The following is a 27,629-nucleotide window of genomic DNA, read 5'->3' as shown; positions in this document are numbered from 1 at the left end:
GAAAATGCATTCATTTTTAGGCATGGCAAACCGCAATGTCTATTGTGCCAGGAAACGACCTCCGCTAACAAAAAGACGAATATGATAAGACATCATGCGACGAAGCACAGAGAGTTTACTGCAACATTTCCACTGGGATCTTTAGCTAGACATCAAAAGCTAAATAAACTTCAAAAATCACTAATTTCTTCATAAAATATGCTAGTTTCTTTCACAGCTACTGATAAACGCGCTACAGAAGCTTCTCTACGAGTCTCAAAGATTCTAGCAAAAGCAATGCTTCCCTATTCTCATGCTGAGATTGTAAAAGAAAACATGGTTGAGGCTATGGAAACACTTTTTCCAGATAAGCATGATGTGATTGATAAAGTCAAGGCAATACTACTTTCTAGGAAAACTGCCACTGGTAGAATTGAAAGCATTAATGATCATCTCAGAATGACTTTGCTAACCCATATGGACCAGGCGGATTAATTTTCAATTGCCAATAATGAATCTACTGATATAATGGATGTAGCTCAATTACCAGTTTTCGTAAGGTATGTAGGCTACTGTGTGTACACTAACAACTGGTAATCATTTTTACCATGCATTTGCAAGCTGAAGCCATACAAGTGCGTTTTAAAGACAAGAAGGAGAGAACACAACTCCAAGTAGAAAATGTTCTCTTATCCCACGACCAAACGAGCGAAACGAACGTTTGAGAGTTTTTATGATAAATGCATGTGCACTCAACTTACGAAAATTATTCATCAATAACGTCGCAAACCCTTGTTTGAAATCTCATCAACAAATTTAACCATCGTTTTGTAGAGTCGTTTAAGTATAATAACGATACAAAACACATATAAGCCTATTTAAATATGTTATCAAGTCTTTGTAAATTGTCGACAGTATCTTAAAACTTACCCATCTGATTGGATTATTCACAAATAAACAGATTAATTTGGCCGAAAATCGTTATTAAAACTGGCCAAGCCTCACTTTTATCAAAATTAAGACCGGCAAACGAAACGCCGAGCGACAGAGAATAGAACCATTAAGTCGTGCGCATTTTACGAAAAAATAACGCGCATTCTAATAATATCAGTGCATTTTACTTCTAATAGTGGTCAATATCGCATTTCTCCTATTGCAGGTGGAAAAATATAAACATATATAATCTTTTCCTTTCGTTATTGCTGTTTGTTGTATACAATATCACCCACGCCCAGTACATTACAGCTACCATTGCAGTTATCCTACTGCACTGCAGCGCCATTTGACTGCTAATATTGCATTTCTTAACCATCAGTACCCTTTTTTTTCCAATATCTCTTTGGTCGTGGGCTGTATGACAGTGGAATTTCTAGTTTTATACTAATTGTTTCAAAGTGACCTACCCACACATTTATATTACATGCTTCTTTATGAAGCATCAGTATGTTTCTTTATAAAGCATAGGATTGTGCTTTAGTCATATACCCTGTGTTGCAGATTCTTTGATGGTGAAGAAATGAAGGAGGAGCTTCTTAGTTTGGTTGGATTAGAAGGAGAAACCACCGGTCAGGCTACCTATGATGCCCTCGTTAAAAGACTTGACAAGATGAAGATACCTCTCCACAAATGCATATCTGTAACAACAGATGGCGCACCAGCCATGGTTGGAAGAGATCAAGGGCTCATAGCTAGATTGAAGAAGGATATGCCATCAATGCTAGCCTTCCATTGCATCATTCACCAAACTGTTTTATGCCGAGAACTAAATGATCACTTTCAACAACTAATGTGTAAAGCTATGAACATGATCAACTTCCTCACAAGTCAACCAGCTCTCAGACGCAGAAACTTGAAGAAGTTTCTCAAAGAAAGTGATGTCACTTGTGAAGATTTACTAACATACAATAACATTAGATGGCTAAGTAAGGGAAATGCTCTGTCGAGATTGTGGAGTATTCGGCAGGAGCTAACCTCCTGCCGAATACTCATGCACAAGCCTGAATGCATGACAGTTTCAAGAGATGATGAGCTCTTCTAAAGATATGAGTGACTTTGTCTTCCTTGTTGACATCTGTTGACATCTGTCGCCATTTGAATGATTTGAACCTCAAGCTTCAAGGGAAGAACAAGACTATCATTAATATACTACCAGCTGTTCAAGCCTTCTCCCATAAGTTGGAGTTGTTTTTGGTGGATGTGCAAGGTGATACGCTTCACTTTCCTACTCTAAAAGCATTTTTAGATGACAATGAAGAAATGGCGTCTTGTACAGCTGAGTACACTCACTTTATAGAAAAGCTGCAACAATAGTTTAGCAATCGATTTAGTCAGTTTCAATCTTTGAAACATATCATACAACTCATAAAAGCACCTCAGAAGCCAAAGCCTAATGAAGAGTGGGTTACTCAGTTGCCATTGAAAAGTGGTAATGTCTCATCACTGCAACTGGAGTTGTGTAACCTCAAGGGTACAGATATAGGTGAAATTGAGGAGGGGTTCTACTTGAAAGCTTCAACAAAGGCTGAATATCCACAGCTTGCTCAACTAGGAAGATGGTTGTACACTGTGTTTGCTGCCACATATATATGTGAATCAGCATTTTCATACATAATTTCAAAAGCAAGATGAGATCCACTTTGACCCAAGATCACTTGTGTCAGCTCCTAAGAATAGCATGCTGCAGTAGAGAGTCAGACTACCAAGAGATAATGAGCAGCCATAAACAATTCCATGTATCTCACTAAACTTTAAGTTATACAAAGCTCTTTAGGCTCACTTCAACATTATTCAATGCTATTGTAAAAGTATTCTAATAAATAAGTTTTATTACAACCACTACCAAACTTGTATTATCAGTATGAATTGTTATACTGATACCATATTATGCAGCTCCCAAAAATCTTGCAACTTTGAAATTTGGCTCTTTGAGAAAAAACTTTGCCCACCCTTTGTGTAGAGCACCATATGTGTTACATCGGCGGGCGCAACAATCTTCACATACTTGCTTCAACTTTAGCAAACTCTGTAGACAATAGCCAGCTACATATAATAACGACTCTTTTTCTGCGGCGCTGAATTCCTCACGTGAAGGCTGAGGTATATCTATGAGCTGAGGATCGGCAGTTGGTACTTCTATGGTAGGTGGCAATAAATCTCCGAAGTACTTTTGTTTATCTTCTACATAGTTAAATGTTTTGGTCGGTTTGAGATACTGTGCCACAGTGATCAGTTTTAGAGCATATTTAAATTCTCTAGCTGTTGGCACAGGAATTTCACATCTTACCGAGCTGAAAAGGTTCACGAAACAGACTTGTGTCAACCTGGAAGTGAGTAAGAACTACATGTTGTCAAGCACGTCATCACAAATGTTGAGTACGGATCGTGTAGATAGGTGAATACAAGCTTGGACTGGCTTCCATGCATACTTGGCTCCTATCTGCATTGACTGAACTATCTGTATAAAATCATCAAGAAATTATTGAGCATCAGCATACAGTTTGTGTTTAGATCTGTTGTATATGCAGATGTCTCTTGTGCGTCTGACTATGTTACAGGAACTTGGGCTAAGAAAGCCAGATTCCACAAGCTTGCAGGATTATGTAGCTTTCTCAGCTCATTGATAAAGCTAAGGAAAAGCTAAATAAAGATGGAGAAGGGTGTAAATGAGAGGATTTTTTTTCATGCTATGGGTGAGTAAAGTTGTGGTGAGTGAATATACAACAAGATAAAGCCATTAGGCTATTAAAGTGGAAAGGTGTTAATGCAAAGATTGAAATAATTCCTTTAATATCAAGCTGACAGATAAATGGAAGTTTGCTTTCAGCTTGGTGTAAAGCTAACTAACCACGGATAATATGCTAGTGCTATTCATTAAAATATCAGAAAATTCTGACAATCTTTGGGGCTATAAAAGATCTTGCTTACTGGCTATGGCGCAAATGCGCCATAGCCAGTAAGTAAAATAGAGGAATGCTGCCTTAATAAACAAAATAGCACCGTCAGCTAATAAATATTTGCCATTTTTATTATGCTTTAAATAATTTCTGGGTACTGTCCAAAATAATTTCTTGGTCTAGGTAATGGGTCTCATTATGTTTTTCTTTCATTATAATTTTTACCCATTGAAATTTTTACTTGCAATAAATGAAATGTCGTATGAAAACCATTGTTTCTGTTGGATAACAACCAAGTCTACCACTACAGTTTGTGGAGGAAAATGTCTAACTGCTTAACGATTGTCTCTTTGAAAGCTTAGGAAACATCCTGGCGAGGAGTTGGCAGTGATGGTTGAATCAGGTCAAGCAGAAAACGGCTCCACCGATTGTGGCCTATTTGCAGTTATGTACTTGGTTGAAACCTTATTTGGAACTAACCTCCGCATAACTGCTTTCGATCAGCAGAAACTCAGGGCACATGTTGTGACCTGCCTCCAGCAGAATGATTGGACCCGGTTCCCTCGATTACAACTGCCACCAAAGGTCAGATGTACCAGGACCCACACCATCCGTGACAAGGTAAGAAATCATTGATACAGCCATGCGAACAATCACATCTAATTTTCGCCAACTCCAACAAACTCCTTGGTATAAATGGCAAACTTGACAAAACACCTGGGTGTTTCAATTATCCTTAAAAACTTCCACTCAGCTGTTTACTGCATGTTCTTGGTGGAAGGGGTGTTTCAATTGGACTACAAATAAAAACTTTATATACACAATGTATTGGTTTGTGGAAAAGTCAATAGCTGGTCTGGAGGTGCCGCTATCAGTTTTGAGTTTTATGAGAGAATAGCGAGGTTTGTTAAAATTGTTAAAAATTGGTAAAACAATTGCAATTGTTAAAACCTCGTAGGTAGTAGTTTATGATTTATAGTGAATAATATAATTTAGAATAAAGTAATTTTTTTCATTTTAATGCGTTCTGTTAGAAAGCCAAACTGTTCATTTTAGCTATTCTGCACATGTCGAAGGCCTCATGACAACATCGATTTGGACTCACCCGGTGGAGAGATGGTTCTGTGTAGCAATTGCAATGAGTGGTTTCACCGTCGGTGCATTATGAAACGCACAGATTTGGACCCTTTCACTGGCGCTGTGGATCACGAATGGCAACGTAGAAGGTGTGATCCTTTAGGTTAGGTTTTTTTATTTACATACATGATGCAAAATTTATATGGCATATGTAAAAACTTGTTATATATGATCACGATGAAGTTTTCAATCTGCTTGTGTCAACACGTATTGTTTCTGTATATATTTTGTATTTGTGTGATAACGAAGGTGCTTTTTTATGTTTTTATCATGGCCGATTAGCACCAGAAGCCATCAGGGTGATATGTTTAATATTTTTCATGTTTTTCTAGTGTTACACATGTTGAGAGATATACCAATACTTGTTTATAGATTTATTGACAATTTAATTTATTTTAAGCTTTTGTATGAGTGAGGTAATAAATGAGCTCTTCCTCTTGATATCTAAGACAACGTGAATATAAAACAGATCTTGTGTCAGTTATGCTGGCCTAACCTGCATATTCTTTTCAAAGTAATTGATTTTGTATATGTATATGCAAAAAAACACATTTGTAGATATTGTCCAGTAAGAAGATGTAGTTGTTGATAACGATATCATAGGTTCCTGGTGCTCACTCAACCTGTTGTTCTGCACATGAGCCACAAATCCCATCTGCAACACAGTTAAATAAATATTCCTTGCTTTAAATATTGCTTTACTGAGTAAAGCAGATATCAAGATTACGCCGATACAACAAAAAGTAGGAATTGATTTCCTATATTAACGCAGTACATAAAATTTTGGCGAGAATAACAGACTAGTCTGATACATGTAGAAAATTAGCATTGCTATTGACATCTATCTTGAGTGCAGTACGCCATACCCTGGTACACGTAGATCTGCTGTCACTCGCTTGAACTTTGTATGGCTATTTCTTCCTTATGTCGATATCTTGGCCATGTTTGCATAACATTATCTTCAAACCAACAATCGTACCTAGGATATTGCCAATGAAAGGCCTTGACCTCTTCGCAAAACTTTCTGCGCTGAAAAGATTGATTAAACAGAAAATTAGAGCACCGCAAACAAGCAAAGTTTGTTTATATATAAGCCATTATATAAACCTTGATATATATATAACTATTTATATATATACATTACTTTGCGTCATCCTTCAAGGGTCCAATGATTCCTACGCTATTAGAACCTAGACTGAAAAACCTAGTGTAGTATCACTAAATAAAAACAAAAAGCTGATCAATCGCGCTTGCTATACATGCAAGAAAATCGTCACTAAAGCTTCACTGACATCCCGAATAGGCCTGATGACCATTATCAATATATATACATATATATTTGAAAAATTATTGCGGAAAAAGTAAACTTTTAGTATTTGCGTCGTACATATATATATACACATGTGTATATATATATACATGTGTATATATATGTTTGTATACATGTTTAAACTTGTAAGTAACCACAGTTTTAAAGCGTACCGGCATTGAGTAGAACAGTAAAGCTCTTGTCTTGCTGCTTGACCACATATTTCACCGTCTGTCTCAGCTCATATTCTTCTATGTACTCTTAGAGATCGCCTAAATTGCCGAACGAATATACAGCATACATTGTAATGGAGTAGCCACCGTCGTTAACCTAAGTTCCTGTAACATAGTCAGGTACCCGAGAGACGCTTGCATATACAACAGCAAGATTTTTCTGATGGGATATTTCTACCGTATATACCGCATGCCTAGGGCGCACGACTTTTCTGATGGGAATTAGCTTTTACCATCATTGATACATCGATTGCCCCAAAACCAAATCTCACGCATTGCCCACTCTTGGGTTGGCAGGACTGCTTCAGTATCTTTATTTATCAAGCTACTATATCCCTTTCATAGATCTTCATCGCTATGCTTTCAACTTAAATTTTTAGCAACTACCGTGTAATCTTTTTTTCAACGCAATGCGTTCGGACTTAAAAAGGAAAATTACGTTTGATAAGGCCATTGAACTTAAAACCTCTGGAATGGCAATCACGTGACTTTTACGTTAATAATAATACGTAACGTATGCGCCATATTGGAGAGCTAATCGAATACTAGTTTCGTTTGCAAACAAATGGTGAAAAGTGACAGAAATTTACATGTTGAATAGTTATTTTCCAGCTGGGTGTTAATGAAAACTCCTCCTACACAACGTTTAGAGTGCCCTTATAGAAGAAAACCTATTTATAACATATGGAGTGGGATATATCAAATGATAAGTAGATGTAAAATAGATTTTCGTGGACCATGTTATTCATACAAACTGTTGTATTACAAATGCATAAACCCAGCAAATGATATATTCAGGCAAATAACAGTTGTTCCATTATATTAAAATTTATATTACATATGCATAAATGCATAAGGAAAAACTTAGCACATGAAGTATTTCGATAAAAACAATACATAGGTAGGTATGCTGCCAAAACAGAAACTGTTTTCAAGATTTAAGTGATAATAGCTTATGAATGTATGATATGTATAATACAGTATCTGTAAAATATGGAATGAACTACTGCAACAACTAAACGGAAATTTAAAACAGTTGTATTTGAGGATAATCAAAATAATGCAAACAAGGAAATGCAGGAATTAGTGTAATCAGATGATTAATCTTATACATACAAAAACTGGGTAAAATGAGATTTGTATAGCACTGGATATTGAGCCAAGGTGCATCAGAGTTTCTTAGAACTAAATCAGATTAGGAATAACAACACAACAACAGCTGCAGACGAATATTACAGTGATTACATTGTTACCGGCCTTTAAAAAGTACTACTTTAGTATTGTATGCCACAAAGATGCACCTTGCAGTTTGAGTGTAGGATTTTAGCATAATGATGCTGTCGGAGATCATAAAACGACTGAATAAGGTTTTTCATCAATGACGCAGTGGTTGGATATGCCATCTGCCGTATCCGTAAGGTGTTTCCCAAAGCATAACACATCACTAGATCCTACACTACTGATAAAATACACCAAACAATGGAGTGAATCTGGCTTTGTATTAATACGAAAGTATTGATCTGCAACTACCAGGATCCTGATGACACCATCTGATGGACGCACCAATCCTCCATTGTTTTGTAGCTTGAGTAGAGTATAGAGATGTCGGTACTGGATACTTGACTTAGTGGTAACCAGCAACTGACGGCCAATGTCATGACAGCACTTAAGTTAGCTTTTGCACAATGTAGCCGGCTACATATATAGACATTACTGTTACCTATAACAGAAATTTGACATCTGAAATCATTGAGCTCCACAAACTGATCAACTTCTGGAGTAGCCTGTATGATGAGAATCTCGTGTTGAGCAGTAACATTACCTGTCTTACTAGCATTTGATTCTGCACCACATTTGCTGATAAGTTTGCGAAAGGTAGCCTTAAACTGAGCAACAGTAGGATTATTATTCCAACCATCTAAACAAAAGCATCAATAATAACAATTACATAAAATCAACAAAAATGAATGTCTTATTCACATAAACAATAGTACCCTCAATATACAACAATACAACTAATAAAATAAGCGAAAATAAAACAGCTCAAAATGCTACCATATCGCTATGTAAAATGAAAATGTGGCAATTTTCACTGGAAGTCATTCATAACCCATCTTAGGCATAAGACTTAAAGGTTGACTTGCAACAAGATTCACACTACCGTTATTTGATATAAAAAGATTCACCATGTCTTACTCTGTTGTGTTGTAGGCAGGGTTGTTAAAAATCGATGATTTTTTTTAAATCAAAAAAATCGATTTATATTGATTTATTTGAATTTTTTTAATTTAAATCGATGTTTTTGATTTTTTTTGTTTCAAAAAGATGTTTTGTGTTCTAAATTGCAAGTTATTGCTATCAATTTGGAATTTATGATTTGCAGGGGTATTATGTAGTTTTATTACAACAATTAGGAAATGAAAAAAACATTTACACAGTTAACACACGATAAAAAGGACAGCATAATTTATGCGTTTGACATTAAAGATGTGGTTGCGTAAAAAAATTCGATTTAATGAAATTAAGACCCATAAAAGGCTTAAACATCAGGTACAATTTGATGCCATTTTTGCCTTTGTAGACCAATCCTGTCCAGAGATATATGCGTTTGAATGGGGCCCTCTTTTAAAAAGCTCACGTTCCAGCGGGTGCTTCTTTCGTGACGTCACAAGCAATGTATCTGAAAAGAAACCACGAGCGATAAATATGAGGTCACTTCTTTAGCCAATCATCAGCGCGAAATTTTCATATGGGCCGTAATAAATGTTATCACTCGTAAGACGCTTTGGCTGTGATCTCAAATTTAGGAATTTTACTCTATTATTAAATCGCATGGACATCGATATTTACTAAATTAATTAACATCGTTACTTTAATGAATTACTCGATCGACACGTTTTATTGGCGAACAATATAATTGTAAAAATTGCTGCGAAGGTGACTCCGAGTTTTCTTGGCATCAGGTAGCAAAAGTTCTACCAATGATCGGAGGAAGATCGGAGAATGGAGGTAAATTTATTTTTTACTTTGACTTTCCTATAGAGTTTCCTGTTGAGTTTACATTCAGATTATATTTTCCTGTTTGAGGCTAAAATGTAATTTCCTGCGCGTGCGAGATACGTATGTACAGTGAGTTCTTGATGGCTTCTTTTTAATCTTTAGCATCTAGCAATACAATGGCTTAGATTGATGAATATACTAAAGGTAATATTTTAGTACTCATTAATACATGTAATAATTAATAAAATTATAACTTTTTGCTATCACTAATCATCGTTTTATGGGTTTTTATCGGTTCTCCTAGCTACATTTGCTTCAAATTTTCTGTGGCAGTTTTATCTAGTAAATTAGATTTATGATTTGACTTTAGATGTTCACTTTTCACTTGTAGAAAGTGAAGAAAATCGATTGATCAATGCAAATCTTTAATTTCCAGAACCAAAGCTCCGAGTCGTTGGCTTGGCGTACTTGTGCCTTTGTTAAACGTTTAATCGTTTTTAAAATTACACTCGCAATCTATGAAACTCTCAATTTGAAAGCTTTCAGTAGATACGCTTTAGAATGACATATCTATGAATGACATATATTTATTGCATTTGTTTTACTGATTACAGAATGTTTATGTCGTCCCACCAGCCGAAGCAGCTTTGTCAGTGTGGAAACTGCCATAAAGGGGAAAGAGAGACTTGAATGTGTGCTGCATAAACCATGATGTTTTGTTTGAGTTTGTTGCAGTAGATGAATTTATCTTATTGTATCAGCTAAAACTATGTGAGTGGCCACGACTTGATGAATATTTTTAATAAAAGCTTTATGCTGAGATGAAAATGTTTTTGCTTGTAAAAGTTATATAATAAAATAATATTGTTGAAGATAATGCAAAACTTGATTTGCAAAATATTGTAGTGAATTGGATATGGTATATGGATGTCCGCAGAACTGGAGAATGTGAGTTCAAATCCAGTTTGCAGCAGACTTCTCATCCTTAAAACACTATCCCTATGTATATTATTTTCAAAGGTAGTAAGAAACTAGTTTTCAGTGTTGGCAATGATATACAGCCCCGCCCCAAGGATAGGCGACGGACATAATGTGGGCGGGGCTTTTGGGAGGCTGTATATCGTTAGTGTGGGTAGCGCGGAAGTGTGCTGATACAAAGACCTTATTCTACAGTTAACTTGACAGAATTACCGTAGACCGGTAGAATTGGTAGTCGGTACTCACATGTTTACACAGCATTTAGAGAAAGTGAGTAAGACAAATTTTCAATTTTCGTTATTTGAGGCCTTTGAAACATTCACAATAATGTATCTGTAGCTGGATTTAAAATTTTATTCTAACCAACATGAGCAAATACAAAATAAAATATATGCCAATAGAGCCGTGTAGGACTAGACTTTTATCGCAAATAGCCGATGTGAATACGAGATATATTGACAGATAAATTCACCCGTGACATCATTTTGGGCAAGTCTGGGCATGTTTTTTGGCCTGCGCGTCTTTACGACGAACAGATTTTTTCGATTTTAATCTTCAAATATCTTGGCAATGAGATTGCCTAACACAACAAACAACATATCAACTGATAGAGAAAAAAATGCTTTCTTTTAAGATCAACTCAAATTTGAGGCAACCACATCTTTAAATCCCAAAAACGAGGATGTCCCAGAACTGTTTTGCGTGCTGTTTGAGGTCTCTAAATTCTTTTTAGATATATCTACTTAAGTTGAGCAACCTAGCAGCACTGTGCTTGACAATATGGTTTAAAATTCAATCATTGAAAAGTATCATTCAACATTAAAAAATATTACCTTTAAATGACTTCAGTCGAACGTTTTAACCTGCTGTCAAAACATGGATCATTGAAATGTTCGTTGCAGATAAGTGCTCAAGGATCAGGCTTATTCACTCTTCTGCGGTTGCGATGCCAATGTAAATAACGAGAGTTTTTAGTTGCTTTTTTGGAAATCTAAAAATTAAAAAGAAACTGTAGTAGTTAGTTAATAACAATAGTATTATTACCCTTATCTCCTTACTGCTAGTTATATCCAGGTACAACAATAAATGATATTGTTATATATTGACATTTCACTAAAACTGGATACGGACACGGAATGGAACAGATTACTGGATTTACATACATTATGCTGTTGCTTGGAAATACGAAGACACTGCTAAAGAATGGATTAAGCCAAGAAGTTGTACACACAATACACACAACGGGATGTACAGATAGCAAGCCACACCAACAACAAGACTCCTGAAGGCATCCAAAGTTCAATAATTCAAATGCAGCAACCAGCTAATTAAGAACTCTAAACTTAGAAGAATCAACCGCCAAGTGAAGCTGAAATTCATTCTCCTTCCAGCTAAACGCCGGACATTGACAAAATAATTTGAATATACCATCTCATTAATCTGCTGAATTTCCATCGACGTACTAGAAGACAGTGATCTCTCAATGACCAACCACAGTAACCGAAAGACACAACCCTTAACCCTTATACATCTACTCTCAGGCTAATCAAATGCCTATAAATAGGAACACTTATAGTAGTTCATCCCTTTTCTCTTTCTCTTTTGACTGTGACCTCTTGTAGACGTACAAGACAGAGCTTAAGAGCAGATTCAACTAGATGTCGACTTAAGATATACTTTATTACTTAGCTTTATTACTTATTGTTGCTTTGCTTTATTTTAGAATTGTGCTTTTTGTGTATTAAGGTTTTGGTTTATGAGAATAAAGAGTACTTCTATTGCTACACTGACATCTGATTATCAGCATATTTAGACCTGCACTAAAATCTGGGTCAAGTCTTATAAATTGAACTTGCAACTCTTGATATCCATAATAAGGCGGCTTGCCTTCTGAGACATTAATCATAAACGCATAGTCTGGATAAAGTGAGACAGGGTAATTACTAATCACTGATGTTAGTGTGGTGTTCAAGTGAGTAAATTCTTTAAACTCCACACATCACAATATTATAGGCACGACAGACATTTCCTTCAAATATAAATACATGTATTTAGAAATAACCTAATGGTTTGAAATTCCAAGATAATTAATATAAAAAAAATTCCAAATTTGAATAATAAAAAACCTTCGTTCTGAAAGAAGAACATTTCACTCACTAGCTTATAAATTTATCTAATCACCGACAAAATACAGTCAAACTCGTACACTCAGTAGTGACATTGATCGGCTCTCACTCACCCAGTGACTAGTGTATTAGAACTAACTAGTGGCAGTACTAACTAATAGTAGCACAACTAGTAGTAGTCGTAGACTTGAGCAATAGTAATATAACTAGTAGTAGAAGTGACTCACTTGTGAAATGTCATGCTTTTTCCTTTAAAAGTCCATTATTGCAGTTTTTGCAGTTCATGGAATAGCAATAGCACTGTGCGCCTACACCCTTCTCTCTCTTACATAAATTATTAGTAGTAATCTCAGTAGTCTGTTCCTTTGATTTAGCAGTGTATTCGTGATCTTCCATAGCTGTTAAATCTGAAATTAGATTTCTTTCTCACATTGAACACAATGAAATTAACTCATACGCTACCTGAAAATGGCGTCGGCCGGATTTCTGTACTCGCGAATGACCTTTGCCCTTCCAAGGATTTTTAGTTAAATGGATAAGACGGACGAGTATAACTGGAGTGGCTCAGAACCTGGTCACTTGACGGGGAATTTTCTGTTTTTGTCACATGTCTTGCACATGCCCAGTTGGATTTAATCATGTATCATGATTAATATTAGACACTGGCCACAATGCTATATTCTATCACAGCAATATTGCAATAACCCACTACTAATAACCCAATACTGTTGTTATATGGTTTTTTAGGTAATTTGCCTTACCTGAATACCACACTAACATCAATGATTAATAACCACAAGTTCTACTTCAATCTAAACTATGCTTGTTGTGGTTAATTAGGCTAGGCAAGCAGCCTTGCTTATTCAATGGTTGCAAAGAGCGTGAGTATGGTACCTGACCCAGATCTTTGTGCAAGCCTCAACTATGCTAACTCTCAGATGTTTGGTATAGCAATCAGAATATCTTTTATTATTATGAACCAAAGCCTAATACACAAGTAGCAAAATTCTAGAATATAAGATAGATAGCAAGCGGTGAAAACTAAATAAAATAATCTCTTACGCCAACAGCTAGCTGTATCTGCTCTTAAGCTCGGCTTGTACGTCTACAAGTGTCACTGTCAAAAGAGGATGAGCTACTAGAAATTGTTAGCTTTTATAGGCATTCAGGATAGCCTGAGGACGGTACGTATAATGTTCGTATTATATCTTTGTGTTGTAGGAGTAAGTCCATTGGAGGGAACGCTGTCTCTGAGCCGTCATCTGATTAGCGCTATATCTGTGTCTTGAAACTGGGATTGCATAACATTGATTGGCGCTGTGTTATGTAATGGAAAAGTGCTGACTCAGGGTAAGCTCAGTTATCTTTGGTTGTGCTTGGTCATGGTTGGTAGATGTAATTGTATCCCAAATTCCTTTGGCGGTCTTGACGTGGTGTTGACGCAGCAGTTTCCAAGATTGATGTTTAATCTTTTAATGTATCTTTACATTCCCTGCTGGTATCTTGTTTTCGAAGTATTTCCATACAACACTGTTAAGAAATATAAGATAAGATATTGTTTGTTTGTGAATATTATTTATTGAGGTTTTCATGAGAAAATACTGTTCTGTTGACCTCATAATTAAAAATTAAAGCTAATATAATGTGGTATAATATGATAATTGAGAATAAAATTGATAGTGGCTACAATAATATGATTTCTATAAGAGGATAATAAGATCGTTGATTGAGCTGAGTATATATATATATATAGTGTATATATATATGCAAGCTGAATTGATTGAGTATTTAGATTCCAAGTTAGTAATTATTAGTATGGTCATTTTTTAAAAAAATTTAACGCGGGTGACACAATACTCTACTATTCTTATGTCAGCTATGGTTGTGAAGTGACAACCGATGGTTTTTATTATTATGCAAAAATGTGCATAAATAGTTGCAGAATCTTGCATAAGATTATTGTACACAGAGAGGTATTTGGAAAATGTATAGAAAAATAGAGAAATGTAAAAAAAAATATAAATCGCGAAAAAATTAGTAAGATTTGGCATGAGATTAAATATTAGACAAAAACAGAAAATTTCCCCGTCACGTGACTAGGTTCTGAGCCACTCCAGTTATACTCGTCCGGATAAGACTATCGTTGGCAAACTGCGTCGAGCACACGGGTTAGCCGGGTCACGTACTCAAGGATTTTCGCCACGCACATACAAAACAAAAACAACTGTTGTTTTGTTTTGAATGTGCGTGGCGAAAATCCATGAGAGCGTGACTCGGTTAGCCCGTGGTCGAGCTATGCGTCGGTTTGGCTATACAAACTTCATTCAGTCGATATATCATCCGTACTAGCCCACCAGTTATCCTAGGTGGTTAGGGAAGAAATTATGTTATACGTAATGGTCCGTAATTAATTTGATTAGAACTGATTCGGGCACTAATGAAGGGTTTAAGCTATTTATATATTAAATATTTATATATATAAAGTTGCGCTGAGGTTAAAACCAATGTCTCCACGCTCCATTGTAGTTCTTGACTTCGTAGTTGGCCGATCCTTGCTTCATTGCATTGGTTTTCCATGAAAGTTGGCTTCCATATTACTAGGCTGATTTGATGATAGCTGAACAATGTGATGGGTAGTTAGATGATAGCTGGATGGGTAGATATGGATATAGTATGTTATGCATAACGAATCCGAATCCACACTCTACACCATTGTTAAAATTGGTTTGTCATGTTATTTTATTTCGACTATCGTATGTTCAGTTTGTGCATTTTTGGTATTGCTTGTGAAAACTAATTTGATTATTACTGGTTCAGGTACTAGTGAAGGTGTTAAGCTATTGTAAGCAATACTGGTATTTACCAGTAAAAGTTACTTCTTTATTCTGTAAGCCAAACAATTAAAATAATCAACTAAGAAAATTCTAAACAATATTAATGACAAAAGGTTAGAATAGGTAAGGAAAATTACATCCTTGTTCGAACAGTCGTCCATGTTTGTTTGCTTAGTCTTGTATGGCCAGGCCTGCCAACCCAAGAGTAAGGCAATGTTTGAGATTTGGTTTTAGGGCATTTGCTGTATCAATGATAGTATATATAAAATTGTGGAAATTGGGGCAAGAATCTCACGCATTTCTCACTCATTTTCATTTTTTCTCTGATGTGATTGCGCGAGTCTCACACGCAATGCGTGAGAGTTGGCAGGCCTGTGTATGGCTTGGAGTCACGACAGTCAAATGAGAGTTGTGACATAGCTAAACAGTTTTGGCATGTGGTGGAGGAAAAAGATTCCACAGGCAGGCGATGGAGAGAGGCTCTTCAGCAGCTAGAGTGAAAAGCGCCTAAGCAGGCCCTTGGAAGGAGGCGGAGTCATCGGGCTGTTTTTTTTTATAGATATCTAGCATGCGGGAAGGCTAGTCTGTGCAGTAGGTTGAGTGTTCAGGTTCAATGCTTTGTCAGTTGTGCGAAGATATTTTGTTTGCGTAAATCTTCAGCTAGTGTAAATGATGTAGACGTGTAGGGTGGAGCTCGTGACTTACTTTTGGTATCTAGGTCATGTCTGGCAGAGAAGGACAGATATGTATAGGTGTAATCATTTGATTCGCCTCTAATGTTTCTTTGGTAGTTTCTTGGTGCTCCTTCAATTTTGAAGGCTTTAATTTAATTTTTTCTGCCGTTTCTAATTATTGGATCTTTTGATGTCTGAGCATTTTTCTGCTTGTATGTATTGTTTGCTTATCTTGTGATCTGGCTGCATTCCCTGTAGGTATGTTGTTTTCATGATATTTCCATACAGCAACACATAGCGATTAGAAAAGCCGGGCTTATCAAAGCCATTACATTATTACAAGCAATACTGATATTTTTCACTAAAAAATTCTTTGTCAACCATTAAAATACACAATTAACAAAATCATAAAACAATATTAATGACAAAGTTAAAATAACTCAAGTTAAAATAAACTCTCATCGCCTTGTTCTTTTCTCAGTCCCGCACTGCTGTAAGTCTCGACAGTCAAACAAGAATCAGGCAGTCCATAGATGGAACGGCCTGAAATAACGAACGGCCTGAACGGCAGTTGAAATAAAAGCCTTGGTGACTCGGTTGGTAAAAGTTAGTAAAAGCTGTTTGTGACTCGGTGTCACCCTGTGCGTGACTTAGTGCACACACAGTATGCACCATATTAAACGGCACACCATTCTTTAAAGAAAATTTTTACACAATCAAGTGTGCGTTATGGTGCGACGAGTGATGTGATTTAATTCTATAATGACTGTGTTAGCTGATGCAAGGCTGCTACAAGGCTGATGCAATGCTAATACATTGGCTAGGGCACTGTACAGTAATTGTTCTAGTAATTCCTCAAGTAAACCGCATAACAGTCCTTTTGCAAACGTAAAACCACTTTTGCCTATCTTCAATGTTCATAGATATTGCAAAGAGGAAAAACATCTTGCTGGTGGTTCTTATCGCAGGAATGAATTTTTTCATTGCAACTGAACTTGACTTATCTTCTATAGCTGTTTTTTCAATAGCCGCTGTGGACCTCTCATGAGCAAATGTTTAGAAGCTGGAACAATGAGGTTTATACTCTTCCTTTTGTACCAATTTCAATTTTTCAACTAAAAATGCTCAGCCCACCAATGGTGACTGTGTTGACTACTTTAGCTGAGATGCTTGCAGCTGAGCTAAAGTAGTCAACACAGTCACCAGTCACACAGTCAACCTATTATAGTTTTTAAAAAAAACATCAATATTATACATTACATGTACATATTATTTTATTTCGGTCGGTTTTTTAATATTGCCTGTTCTTGTATCTACATAAAAGTTTAATAAAGCAAAGGCCATGACACTTGCATACAACTAGCCGTGACTGATGAGTTGCCAAAGTTAGTCTGTAAAGCAGTTGCTTACCCAGTTTCCAATAGGCTATAATTATAACTAGTCAATTATGCCTTATGAATAGGCTATAATTATAACTAGTCAATTATGCCTTATGAATAGGCTATAATTATAACTAGTCAATTATGCCTTATGAATAGGCTATAATTACAACTAGTCAATTATGCCTTACGAATAGGCTATAATTATAACTAGTCAATTATGCCTCATGAATAGGCTATAATTATAACTAGTCAATTATGCCTTATGAATAGGCTATAATTATAACTAGTCAATTATGCCTTATGAATAGGCTATAATTATAACTAGTCAATTATGCCTCATGAATAGGCTATAATTATAACTAGTCAATTATGCCTTATGAATAGGCTATAATTATAACTAGTCAATTATGCCTTATGAATAGGCTATAATTATAACTAGTCAATTATGCCTTATGAATAGGCTATAATTATAACTAGTCAATTATGCCTCATGAATAGGCTATAATTATAACTAGTCAATTATGCCTTATGAATAGGCTATAATTATAACTAGTCAATTATGCCTTATGAATAGGCTATAATTATAACTAGTCAATTATGCCTTATGAATAGAATAGGCTATAATTATAACTAGTCAATTATGCCTTATGAATAGGCTTAAATTATAACTAGTCAATTATGCCTTATGAATAGGCTATAATTATAACTAGTCAATTATGCCTTATGAATAGGCTATAATTATAACTAGTCAATTATGCCTTATGAATAGGCTATAATTATAACTAGTCAATTATACCTTATGAATAGGCTATAATTATAACTAGTCAATTATGCCTCATGAATAGGCTATAATTATAACTAGTCAATTATGCCTTATGAATAGGCTATTATTACAACTAGTCAATTATGCCTTATGAATAGGCTATAATTATAACTAGTCAATTATGCCTTATGAATAAGCTATAATTATAACTAGTCAATTATGCCTTATGAATAAGCTATAATTATAACTAGTCAATTATGCCTTATGAATAGGCTATAATTATAACTAGTCAATTATGCCTTATGAATAGGCTATAATTATAACTAGTCAATTATGCCTTATGAATAGGCTATAATTATAACTAGTCAATTATGTCTTATGAATAGGCTATAATTATAACTAGTCAATTATGCCTCATGAATAAGCTATAATTATAACTAGTCAATTATGTCTTATGAATAGGCTATAATTATAACTAGTCGATTGCGCCTTATGAATAGGCTATAATTATAACTAGTCAATTATGCCTTATGAATAGGGTATAACTATAACTAGTCAATTATGCCTCATGAATAGGCTATAATTATAACTAGTCAGTTATGCCTTATGAATAGGCTATAATTATAACTAGTCAATTATGCCTTATGAATAGGCTATAATTATAACTAGTCAATTATGCCTTATGAATAAGCTATAATTATAACTAGTCAATTATGCCTTATGAATAGGCTATAATTATAACTAGTCAATTATGCTTTATGAATAGGCTATAATTATAACTAGTCAATTATGCCTCATGAATAGGCTATAATTATAACTAGTCAATTATGCCTTATGAATAGGCTATAATTATAACAAGTCAATTATGCCTTATGAATAGGCTAATATTATAACTGGTCAGTTATGCCTTATGAATAGGCTATAATTATAACTAGTCAATTATGCCTTATGAATAAGCTATAATTATAACTAGTCAATTATGCCTTATGAATAGGCTATAATTATGCCTTAGGATCCAATTCTTTACAGCCTTCGTCATGCTCTTTATCTTTGATTCTTTCATGTCTTTTATAAATGAATCTCCAAATGCCGTCCGTGTTACCAAACCTTTTTATTGTGACATTTCGTATTTGAAATAATACCACTTTCTTCAATTATTTGTCGCATGCTATCAAAATTGTGTGTTGGCTAATTGTAATAAAATGGTCCCTTAATTTGTTTAGTGGCATTCTGGGTTATTGCCTCTTTATTCGGGTAATGCAAGATATTGCAAGAATTGCTATCAATCCTACTTTAGATTTTCATTTTTAATTATTTGTCATAATGTATCGATACTTGATTTCATAACACAAAGCTGGTAATTTATGCGTTGTAAGATCTTCTGTAGTGTAGACTCTAATGCATCATGTGGATGTTGGTAAACATCATTCTTCAGCTTCAGTTACATAAACTGTAACCCTATTATTTTGTCAACTATTACGTCGACTATTACTATTACGTTGAACTATTACGTTTGCTGTTAGTATTATTATTATTACGTTTGCTGTTGCTGGCGGCTGTAAGTATTTTACAGCAATATGCTCTCGCTCTAGACAAACAAAAAGTAAATATTATTAAAATGTTATGTATTCAATAAATATTTGTATGAAGTAAGGAGCTTATTTTTGATGTTTTTAAACGCCAGGTATGGTTTAATTATCCTTGTTGTCTTCTGGTTCACAAACTGAATAATGGCAGAAAGTTCTTTTTTAACATGTTAATTAAGACAAAAACTATTGAAAAAAATGTAGCTGTAGTATCATCACGTAACATACTGTTAAGAATATCAAATAGCTCTGTCAGCCCAATATTGACAATCTGTTTTTTTATTGTTGTAGAACTAAATCTGCTGTCTAATGGTACAAACCCATATACCAAATATTCTAATATCTCATTTTGTAAACTTCCCATAAACGTCTAATAATTTTGCAGCTCATCATGTTGAACGATTACTTAGTGTTGTCAAGACTGCTAAAGACCATCTTACAATGACCATGAAGCTATTAACTATGCTTAGAAAACGGATCTATGTGTTGATAGCTAGTGCTATTGTGGTATTCATATTCTACAAACTGTTGAGCTCAAGCGTAAGAGACAAACACATTCCCATCTTACGGAAGGTTTTTGCACTTGGTGGAAATATTGTCATTTACGGACCCTTTGTATCCCAAGAATATGGAACAGTTCAGTCAGATCACAGCATCTCTCTTGTCACGCATACGTCGTTGAAGAATCTTTACCACTTACAGATGACTCTCATTGTATGGCAATCTCCTATTTCGGTAGCAATCTGGACCCATGGTGACATCACTCCTCTGGTCGAACTCGCGCATATTCTTACGGGTCCATGTGCTGGTCACCAATCTATTTCAATATTCATCGTAGTACCAACCTCTGTATTGCATACAGTTCACATCAACAACATTAATTATGATCAAATACTGTATCCAACTGCTACAACCTGCAGTCAGCGAAGCATACATAATAGACTGTATGAGCTCCGAGCTCAACAACCCGAATTGAACTATGCTCTTTCTGACTTGCCATACCCTAACAACTATTTGCGGAATATCGCACTTTCTCGAGTGACTACCTCCCATTCATTTGTGGTAGACATTGACATATTGCCTTCTCTCAATTTGGATGAGATCTTTATGAACTATGCACACAATCATCCGAAAATTGCGAAATCAAGAAATTCAGCTTTAGTTGTGCCAGTGTTTGAAAGCAATCATGTTCGTGTAAATCAATGGACAATGGAGCGTTTGCAGAAAGAAATTCAAGCTAATCAAGTAAGACCGTTTTATGTTATGTTATGTCCTCAATGCCAAGGTCCAACACAGTATACCAGTTGGCTTGAGCGGCAAAAAAAAGACAATGATCGGGCAGTAGATGCACATCAGGTTCCATATGTACCTGGTTGGGAGCCTTTCATTATTCTGAGAACTGACTCTCATCCCAAGTATGATGAACGGTTCAAACAGTTTGGCTACAATCGTATGAGTTTAATATGTGAACTTTACATGTCTGGTGCTACCTTTCATGTTCTTGACAGAATGTTTCTCATTCATGATGGGCTCAAAGTGGAAGAAGGATTTCATGCTGAGAAGGACAAAGAATTGAATAATAACGCAAATTTATACCAAGAGTTTATTCAAGAGCTTACTGATAAGTATAAAACAAAACGAAGATGTTGATCGATTTTTCCTGTACTAAAGTTCAACACTTATTTTATCACCGATTCCATTGTCATCATGGTAATTAAAATTACTGATCAACTCTTGCCTTTTAAGTAAGCTCTTTATTTTCGTTTTATTGTTTTCTTTGTATAATCAGTTTATAAGTTCTAGGTCATTAGTAATTTCAAAAGATCTGTACTCAATTTTGCTTGTGCACTTCTAATGTCTTTTTAAATTGATTGCATAATACATGTTTGGAAATGTTCAGATCCTGCTGTTCGCTTGAAGTTGTACTGATGGTTTCTGTTCTTTAAATTTCTGCAATGATAATTTTTGCAATATACATGTAGGTAAAGACAGCCAGTATCATTGCCAGTCTTACAGCCTCAATCTGTTAGTTGTTCATTGATGCCTTTAAGCAAGTTTTTGATCACGCAAGGAGGTATAATGCTTTTGTTTATGTAATCACTGTATAATGCTTATAAATGACCGTGTTTTCTGATCGGCTGTAGGAAGCCTGTACCATGGCTGATGAGGTAGACATGGTAACTCTTAACTTAGATGATGACAACAGAGTTGTGATACACATGTTTGGGGCAACAGTCATATCATGGATATGTGGGGGAAAAGAGCGACTTTTTCTCAGGTATATTTTTTTCTTGTTGAGAGTTACACCTTCAGTTTGCTACAGCCTTCGGAAAAGTAACGAAAAGTTAGTTTTGCTGTGTATGCATATCCTCAAAGTAATTCTTTTCATATGGCCATGAATGCCGGGTTTTTATGGCTGTGGCGATTCACCATTTCAATGTATTTTGGTATCTGCAGTCTGTGTGGTTAAAAGTCAAATGTATCTATTTTACCATTCATGTTTGCTCTCAGCTTATAATACCGTTACTTTGCTATAAAATTTGTATATTTTTTCTAAATGGTAAAATTTGCTGAGATGAGAGTGTAACAAGAGATGTTTCATGACATCTTAGAATTATCGTGCTGTCTGATCACAAGCTCATTTTGATTGTCATTGCTATAGCCCCATAACGTTATAGGGCTATAGCCCTATAACGTTATGGGGCTATTTCCCCAAAACATTATAGGAAAGCTATGGGGAATTCTAGAAAGCCATTACTGTTTACAAAGGATATAGGGTCATGTGGGGTCATGGTTATGTGCATATGATGATTCAGTAGGTATTTCAACTCAAATAGGAACAAAACATCCTTTAAAGGGTGAGCAAGCTAATTACTCTGCTACCTCCCCCTTCTCTTACTTCCATGTACATTCTTTTACTCTCATGTGTCTCGCAGCTCAACGTCGCTCTTTGAGAACGGAAAAGCTATCAGAGGTGGAATTCCTGTGGTTTTCCGTAAGTAGTTACCTAATTAAACTCTCCTGTCTATATAATATTATATAGATGAAGTATAAATTCAGTGCATATAGAAACCTAGAAATAATGTTGTACATACACTAGATACAAACATTTGTCTAGAGACAATCAGCAAAACTGTAATCTGATTATCTTAAGTGCAATGATCAGGCTCCCTAAAGATAGTTCATCGTGTACGTATAAATGCAATGATCAGGTTCTCTAAAGATAGTCCATCGTGTACGTATAAATGCAATGATCAGGCTCCCTAAAGATAGTTCATCATGTACGTATAAATGCAATGATTAGGCTCTCTAAAGATAGTTCATCGTGTACGTATAAATGCAATGATCAGACTCCCTAAAGATAGTTCATCTGTATGTATAAATGCAATGATCAGGCTCCCTAAAGATAGTTCATCTGTACGTATAAATGCAATGATCAGGCTCCCAGAAGATAGTTCATCTGTACGTATAAATGCAATGATCAGGCGCCCTAAAGATAGTTCATCGTGTACGTATAAATGCAATGATCAGGCTCCCTAAAGATAGTTCATCGTGTACGTATAAATGCAATGATCAGGCTCCCTAAAGATAGTTCATCGTGTACGTATAAATGCAATGATTAGGCTCCCTAAAGATAGTTCATCTGTACGTATAAATGCAATGATCAGGCTCTCTAAAGATTGTTCATCGTGTACGTATAAATGCAATGATCAGGCTCCCAAAAGATAGTTCATCGTGTACGTATAAATGCAATGATCAGGCTCCCTAAAGATAGTTCATCGTGTACGTATAAATGCAATGATCAGGCTCCCTAAAGATAGTTCATCTGTACGTATAAATGCAATGATCAGGCTCCCAGAAGATAGTTCATCTGTACGTATAAATGCAATGATCAGGCGCCCTAAAGATAGTTCATCGTGTACGTATAAATGCAATGATCAGGCTCCCTAAAGATAGTTCATCGTGTACGTATAAATGCAATGATCAGGCTCTCTAAAGATAGTTCATCGTGTACGTATAAATGCAATGATCAGGCTCCCAAAAGATAGTTCATCGTGTATGTATAAATGCAATGATCAGGCTCCCTAAAGATAGTTCATCGTGTACGTATAAATGCAATGATCAGGCTCCCTAAAGATAGTTCATCGTGTACGTATAAATGCAATGATTAGGCTCCCTAAAGATAGTTCATCTGTACGTATAAATGCAATGATCAGGCTCTCTAAAGATTGTTCATCGTGTACGTATAAATGCAATGATCAGGCTCCCAAAAGATAGTTCATCGTGTACGTATAAATGCAATGATCAGGCTCCCTAAAGATAGTTCATCGTGTACGTATAAATGCAATGATCAGGCTCCCTAAAGATAGTTCATCTGTACGTATAAATGCAATGATCAGGCTCCCAGAAGATAGTTCATCTGTACGTATAAATGCAATGATCAGGCGCCCTAAAGATAGTTCATCGTGTACGTATAAATGCAATGATCAGGCTCCCTAAAGATAGTTCATCGTGTACGTATAAATGCAATGATCAGGCTCTCTAAAGATAGTTCATCGTGTACGTATAAATGCAATGATCAGGCTCCCAAAAGATAGTTCATCGTGTACGTATAAATGCAATGATCAGGCTCCCTAAAGATAGTTCATCGTGTACGTATAAATGCAATGATCAGGCTCCCTAAAGATAGTTCATCGTGTACGTATAAATGCAATGATCAGGCTCCCTAAAGATAGTTCATCGTGTACGTATAAATGCAATGATTAGGCTCCCTAAAGATAGTTCATCGTGTACGTATAAATGCAATGATTAGGCTCTCTAAAGATAGTTCATCTGTACGTATAAATGCAATGATCAGACTCCCTAAAGATAGTTCATCATGTACGCATAAATGCAATGATCAGGCTCCCTAAAGATAGTTCATCGTGTACGTATAAATGCAATGATTAGGCTCCCTAAAGATAGTTCATCTGTACGTATAAATGCAATGATCAGACTCCCTAAAGATAGTTCATCTGTACGTATAAATGCAATGATCAGGCTCCCTAAAGATAGTTCATCTGTACGTATAAATGCAATGATCAGGCTCCCTAAAGATAGTTCGTTTGTCCATATAAATTCAATGATCAGGCTCCCTAAAGATAGTTCATCTGTACGTATAAATGCAATAATCAGGCTCCCTAAAGATAGTTCATCGTGTACGTATAAATGCAATGATCAGGCTCCCTAAAGGTAGTTCATCGTGTACGTATAAATGCAATGATCAGGCTCCCTAAAGATAGTTCATCTGTACGTATAAATGCAATGATCAGGCTCCCTAAAAATAATTCATCGTGTACGTATAAATGCAATGATCAGGCTCCCTAAAGATAGTTCATCTGTACGTATAAATGCAATGATCAGGCTCCCTAAAGATAGTTCATCTGTACGTATAAATGCAATAATCAGGCTCCCAAAAGATAGTTTATCTGTACGTATAAATGCAATGATCAGGCTCCCTAAAGATAGTTCATCGTGTACGTATAAATGCAATGATCAGGCTCCCTAAGGATAGTTCATCTGTCCTTATAAATGCAATGATCAGGCTCCCTAAAGGTAGTTCATCGTGTACGTATAAATGCAATGATCAGGCTCCCTAAAGATAGTTCATCTGTACGTATAAATGCAATGATCAGGCTCCCTAAAAATAATTCATCGTGTACGTATAAATGCAATGATCAGGCTCCCTAAAGATAGTTCATCTGTACGTATAAATGCAATGATCAGGTTCCCTAAAGATAGTTCATCTGTACGTATAAATGCAATGATCAGGCTCCTAAAAGATAGTTTATCTGTACGTATAAATGCAATGATCAGGCTCCCAAAAGATAGTTCATCGTGTACGTATAAATGCAATGATCAGGCTCCCTAAAGATAGTTCATCTGTCCTTATAAATGCAATGACCAGGCTCCCTAAAGATAGTTCATCGTGTACGTATAAATGCAATGATCAGGCTCCCTAAAGATAGTTCATCTGTCCTTATAAATGCAATGACCAGGCTCCCTAAAGATAGTTTATCTGTACGTATAAATGCAATGATCAGGCTCCCTAAAGATAGTTCATCTGTCCTTATAAATGCAATGACCAGGCTCCCTAAAGATAGTTCATCGTGTACGTATAAATGCAATGATCAGGCTCCCTAAAGATAGTTCATCTGTCCTTATAAATGCAATGACCAGGCTCCCTAAAGATAGTTCATCTGTATGTATAAGTGCAATGATCAGGCTCCCTAAAGATAGTTCATCTGTACGTATAAATGCAATGATGTGATGCTGTGGTAGAGAGCAGTTTCTGTAAAATTTTGCCTTTTATGCTGAAGTAAGCTGAATTACCAAAGGATAATTAATCGGCAGTTCTATTTGTCTGCGAACCTTGAACTGCGGTACCCTACAGTTATAGCCAATCAAACTGTGGTACCCTACAGTTGTAGCCAATCAGCACTAATTGATTGATGTGACATTCGTGTACATTTTAGCAGATTAAGTAAAGCCTGGTTCCCAGGGTCGTATCCACTGTTTGAGAATGGCACTGCGGGTAGAGTCCGGGACGGGTGCCGAGCGCCCTCTTGGTGAGAGTGGGTCTGGGGGCCCTCCTCTGGAAAATTTTTAGTATAAGTAGTCAAAATGGTGCAATTCTAGCACACTTGGCTCCTGATGGGGCACATGTTCTAGCAGCAAATTTCACATTATAATCTAGTTTTCTAAACATAAAACTGTTTGCTGATATTGTCTTTAACAACGCTCATTTAAAATATAATGTGAATGATAGCTGCTAAAGGAGTTGGCCACAGCTAGCATGAGCATGGAGTAGAATTATCACTGGGTACAATGCTGAATGGTGTATGAGACGAGTAGTCTCCTATGAAATAATTTAATTTAATAATATTGTAGAGTTAAAAAGTAAAACTAATAGAGCACCATGTTAAAAATAACGCACTTATACTATAGTCTATAATACTGAGCAAATAGTAGTAGATTTAAGTTGGAGCTATGCATGTTACATGCATAGCACAAACTTAAATCATGCATGTTACATGCATAGCTCAAACATAAATTTATTTTATGACCAAAATATTTTGTACATAAGCATTCATTTACGTATCTACTACAAACAATGCAACCATGTACAATTGTCTCTGTATGAAATGCTTGGAAGCATTCTTTTTGGTAGAGTCCAACGCTATAACGTTGTCGGTCGAGCAACCATAACGATAGTTTTTCTCTGTATATTCCAAGTATAATAAAAGTCTAAAAAGTTTACATCACTTCTATCATCTAAATTATTTTTATTCTGATCACACACAAAATCACTAACGATCGCAGGATCAAATAATCTTTTATTTTACCGTAAAGTCAAGCCGCTGTTGACTGGTTTTTCCAACTTTTATTTTTTTCCAAGGAGGCACGATTTCTTTAGCTTTTAGCACAAAGCAATGCCTTTCGGATAATCGTTTCATATTGTAATTTATCGACTGATATCTTGTTGATGATATTTAAAACTTACTAGCATTCATATCCTTTGTTTAACGTTACTAGATGGCAGCTTTATAAACGTCTACCGAAAGCGTCATAAATGTCGTTTCCCCACGCAACCGATAAACAACATTTTGGTCATTTCCCCAGCCAATGCGTTAAAATCAAGTAAAAATGACGTGAATTCCAGGATTTTTAGCCTCAAAAAATGGTACTGCCCCTA

At 35.7% G+C, this 27,629-nt stretch overlaps 2 protein-coding genes and 1 long non-coding RNA gene across 7 annotated transcripts in view; 2 read left to right on the top strand and 1 right to left on the bottom strand.

The window, feature by feature from the left end:
• Positions 1–507: 507 nt before the first annotated feature.
• On the top strand, positions 508–2,017 carry LOC137406956 (protein FAM200C-like). The gene is made up of 2 exons (XM_068093556.1): positions 508–539; positions 1,477–2,017. The coding sequence occupies exons 1-2, from the start codon at positions 508–510 to the stop codon at positions 2,015–2,017; spliced, it is 573 nt and encodes a 190-aa protein (XP_067949657.1).
• A 5,406-nt stretch (positions 2,018–7,423) lies between these two features.
• LOC137406395 (uncharacterized) lies at positions 7,424–12,933 on the bottom strand. Its single transcript, XR_010979864.1, has 3 exons — positions 12,883–12,933; positions 11,363–11,520; positions 7,424–8,271 (listed from the first exon to the last, which is right to left on the bottom strand). It is a non-coding gene; the product is annotated as an uncharacterized lncRNA (long non-coding RNA).
• A 667-nt stretch (positions 12,934–13,600) lies between these two features.
• LOC137406657 (uncharacterized) overlaps positions 13,601–27,629 on the top strand; it is a 37,842-nt gene continuing 23,813 nt past the window's right edge. Inside the window, exons 1-3 of one of the 5 annotated variants that reach the window (XM_068093269.1) lie at positions 13,601–14,005; positions 22,039–22,172; positions 22,831–22,889. In XM_068093269.1, the coding sequence (XP_067949370.1) occupies positions 22,051–22,172; positions 22,831–22,889 (181 nt within the window). In that variant the 5' untranslated portion in view covers positions 13,601–14,005; positions 22,039–22,050. Of the gene's footprint in view, positions 14,006–15,031; positions 15,055–15,257; positions 15,380–16,644; positions 16,760–20,279; positions 21,794–22,038; positions 22,173–22,830; positions 22,890–27,629 lie in introns of those variants that run through there. The other 4 variants (XM_068093266.1, XM_068093267.1, XM_068093268.1 and 1 more) reach the window with 4 other exon arrangements.

The sequence above is a fragment of the Watersipora subatra genome, chromosome 10 (genome assembly GCF_963576615.1).
Source record: "Watersipora subatra chromosome 10, tzWatSuba1.1, whole genome shotgun sequence".
Lineage (NCBI taxonomy): Eukaryota > Metazoa > Bryozoa > Gymnolaemata > Cheilostomatida > Watersiporidae > Watersipora > Watersipora subatra.
This window is presented reverse-complemented; position numbering and strand designations above follow the sequence as displayed.

Coding starts and splice junctions, on each gene's coding strand:
- LOC137406956 (XM_068093556.1), top strand. CDS start 508: ATGGATGTAGCTCAATTACCAGTTTTCGTAAG. Junction 540..1,476: donor CAATTACCAGTTTTCGTAAG/GTATGTAGGCTA, acceptor CCTGTGTTGCAG/ATTCTTTGATGGTGAAGAAA.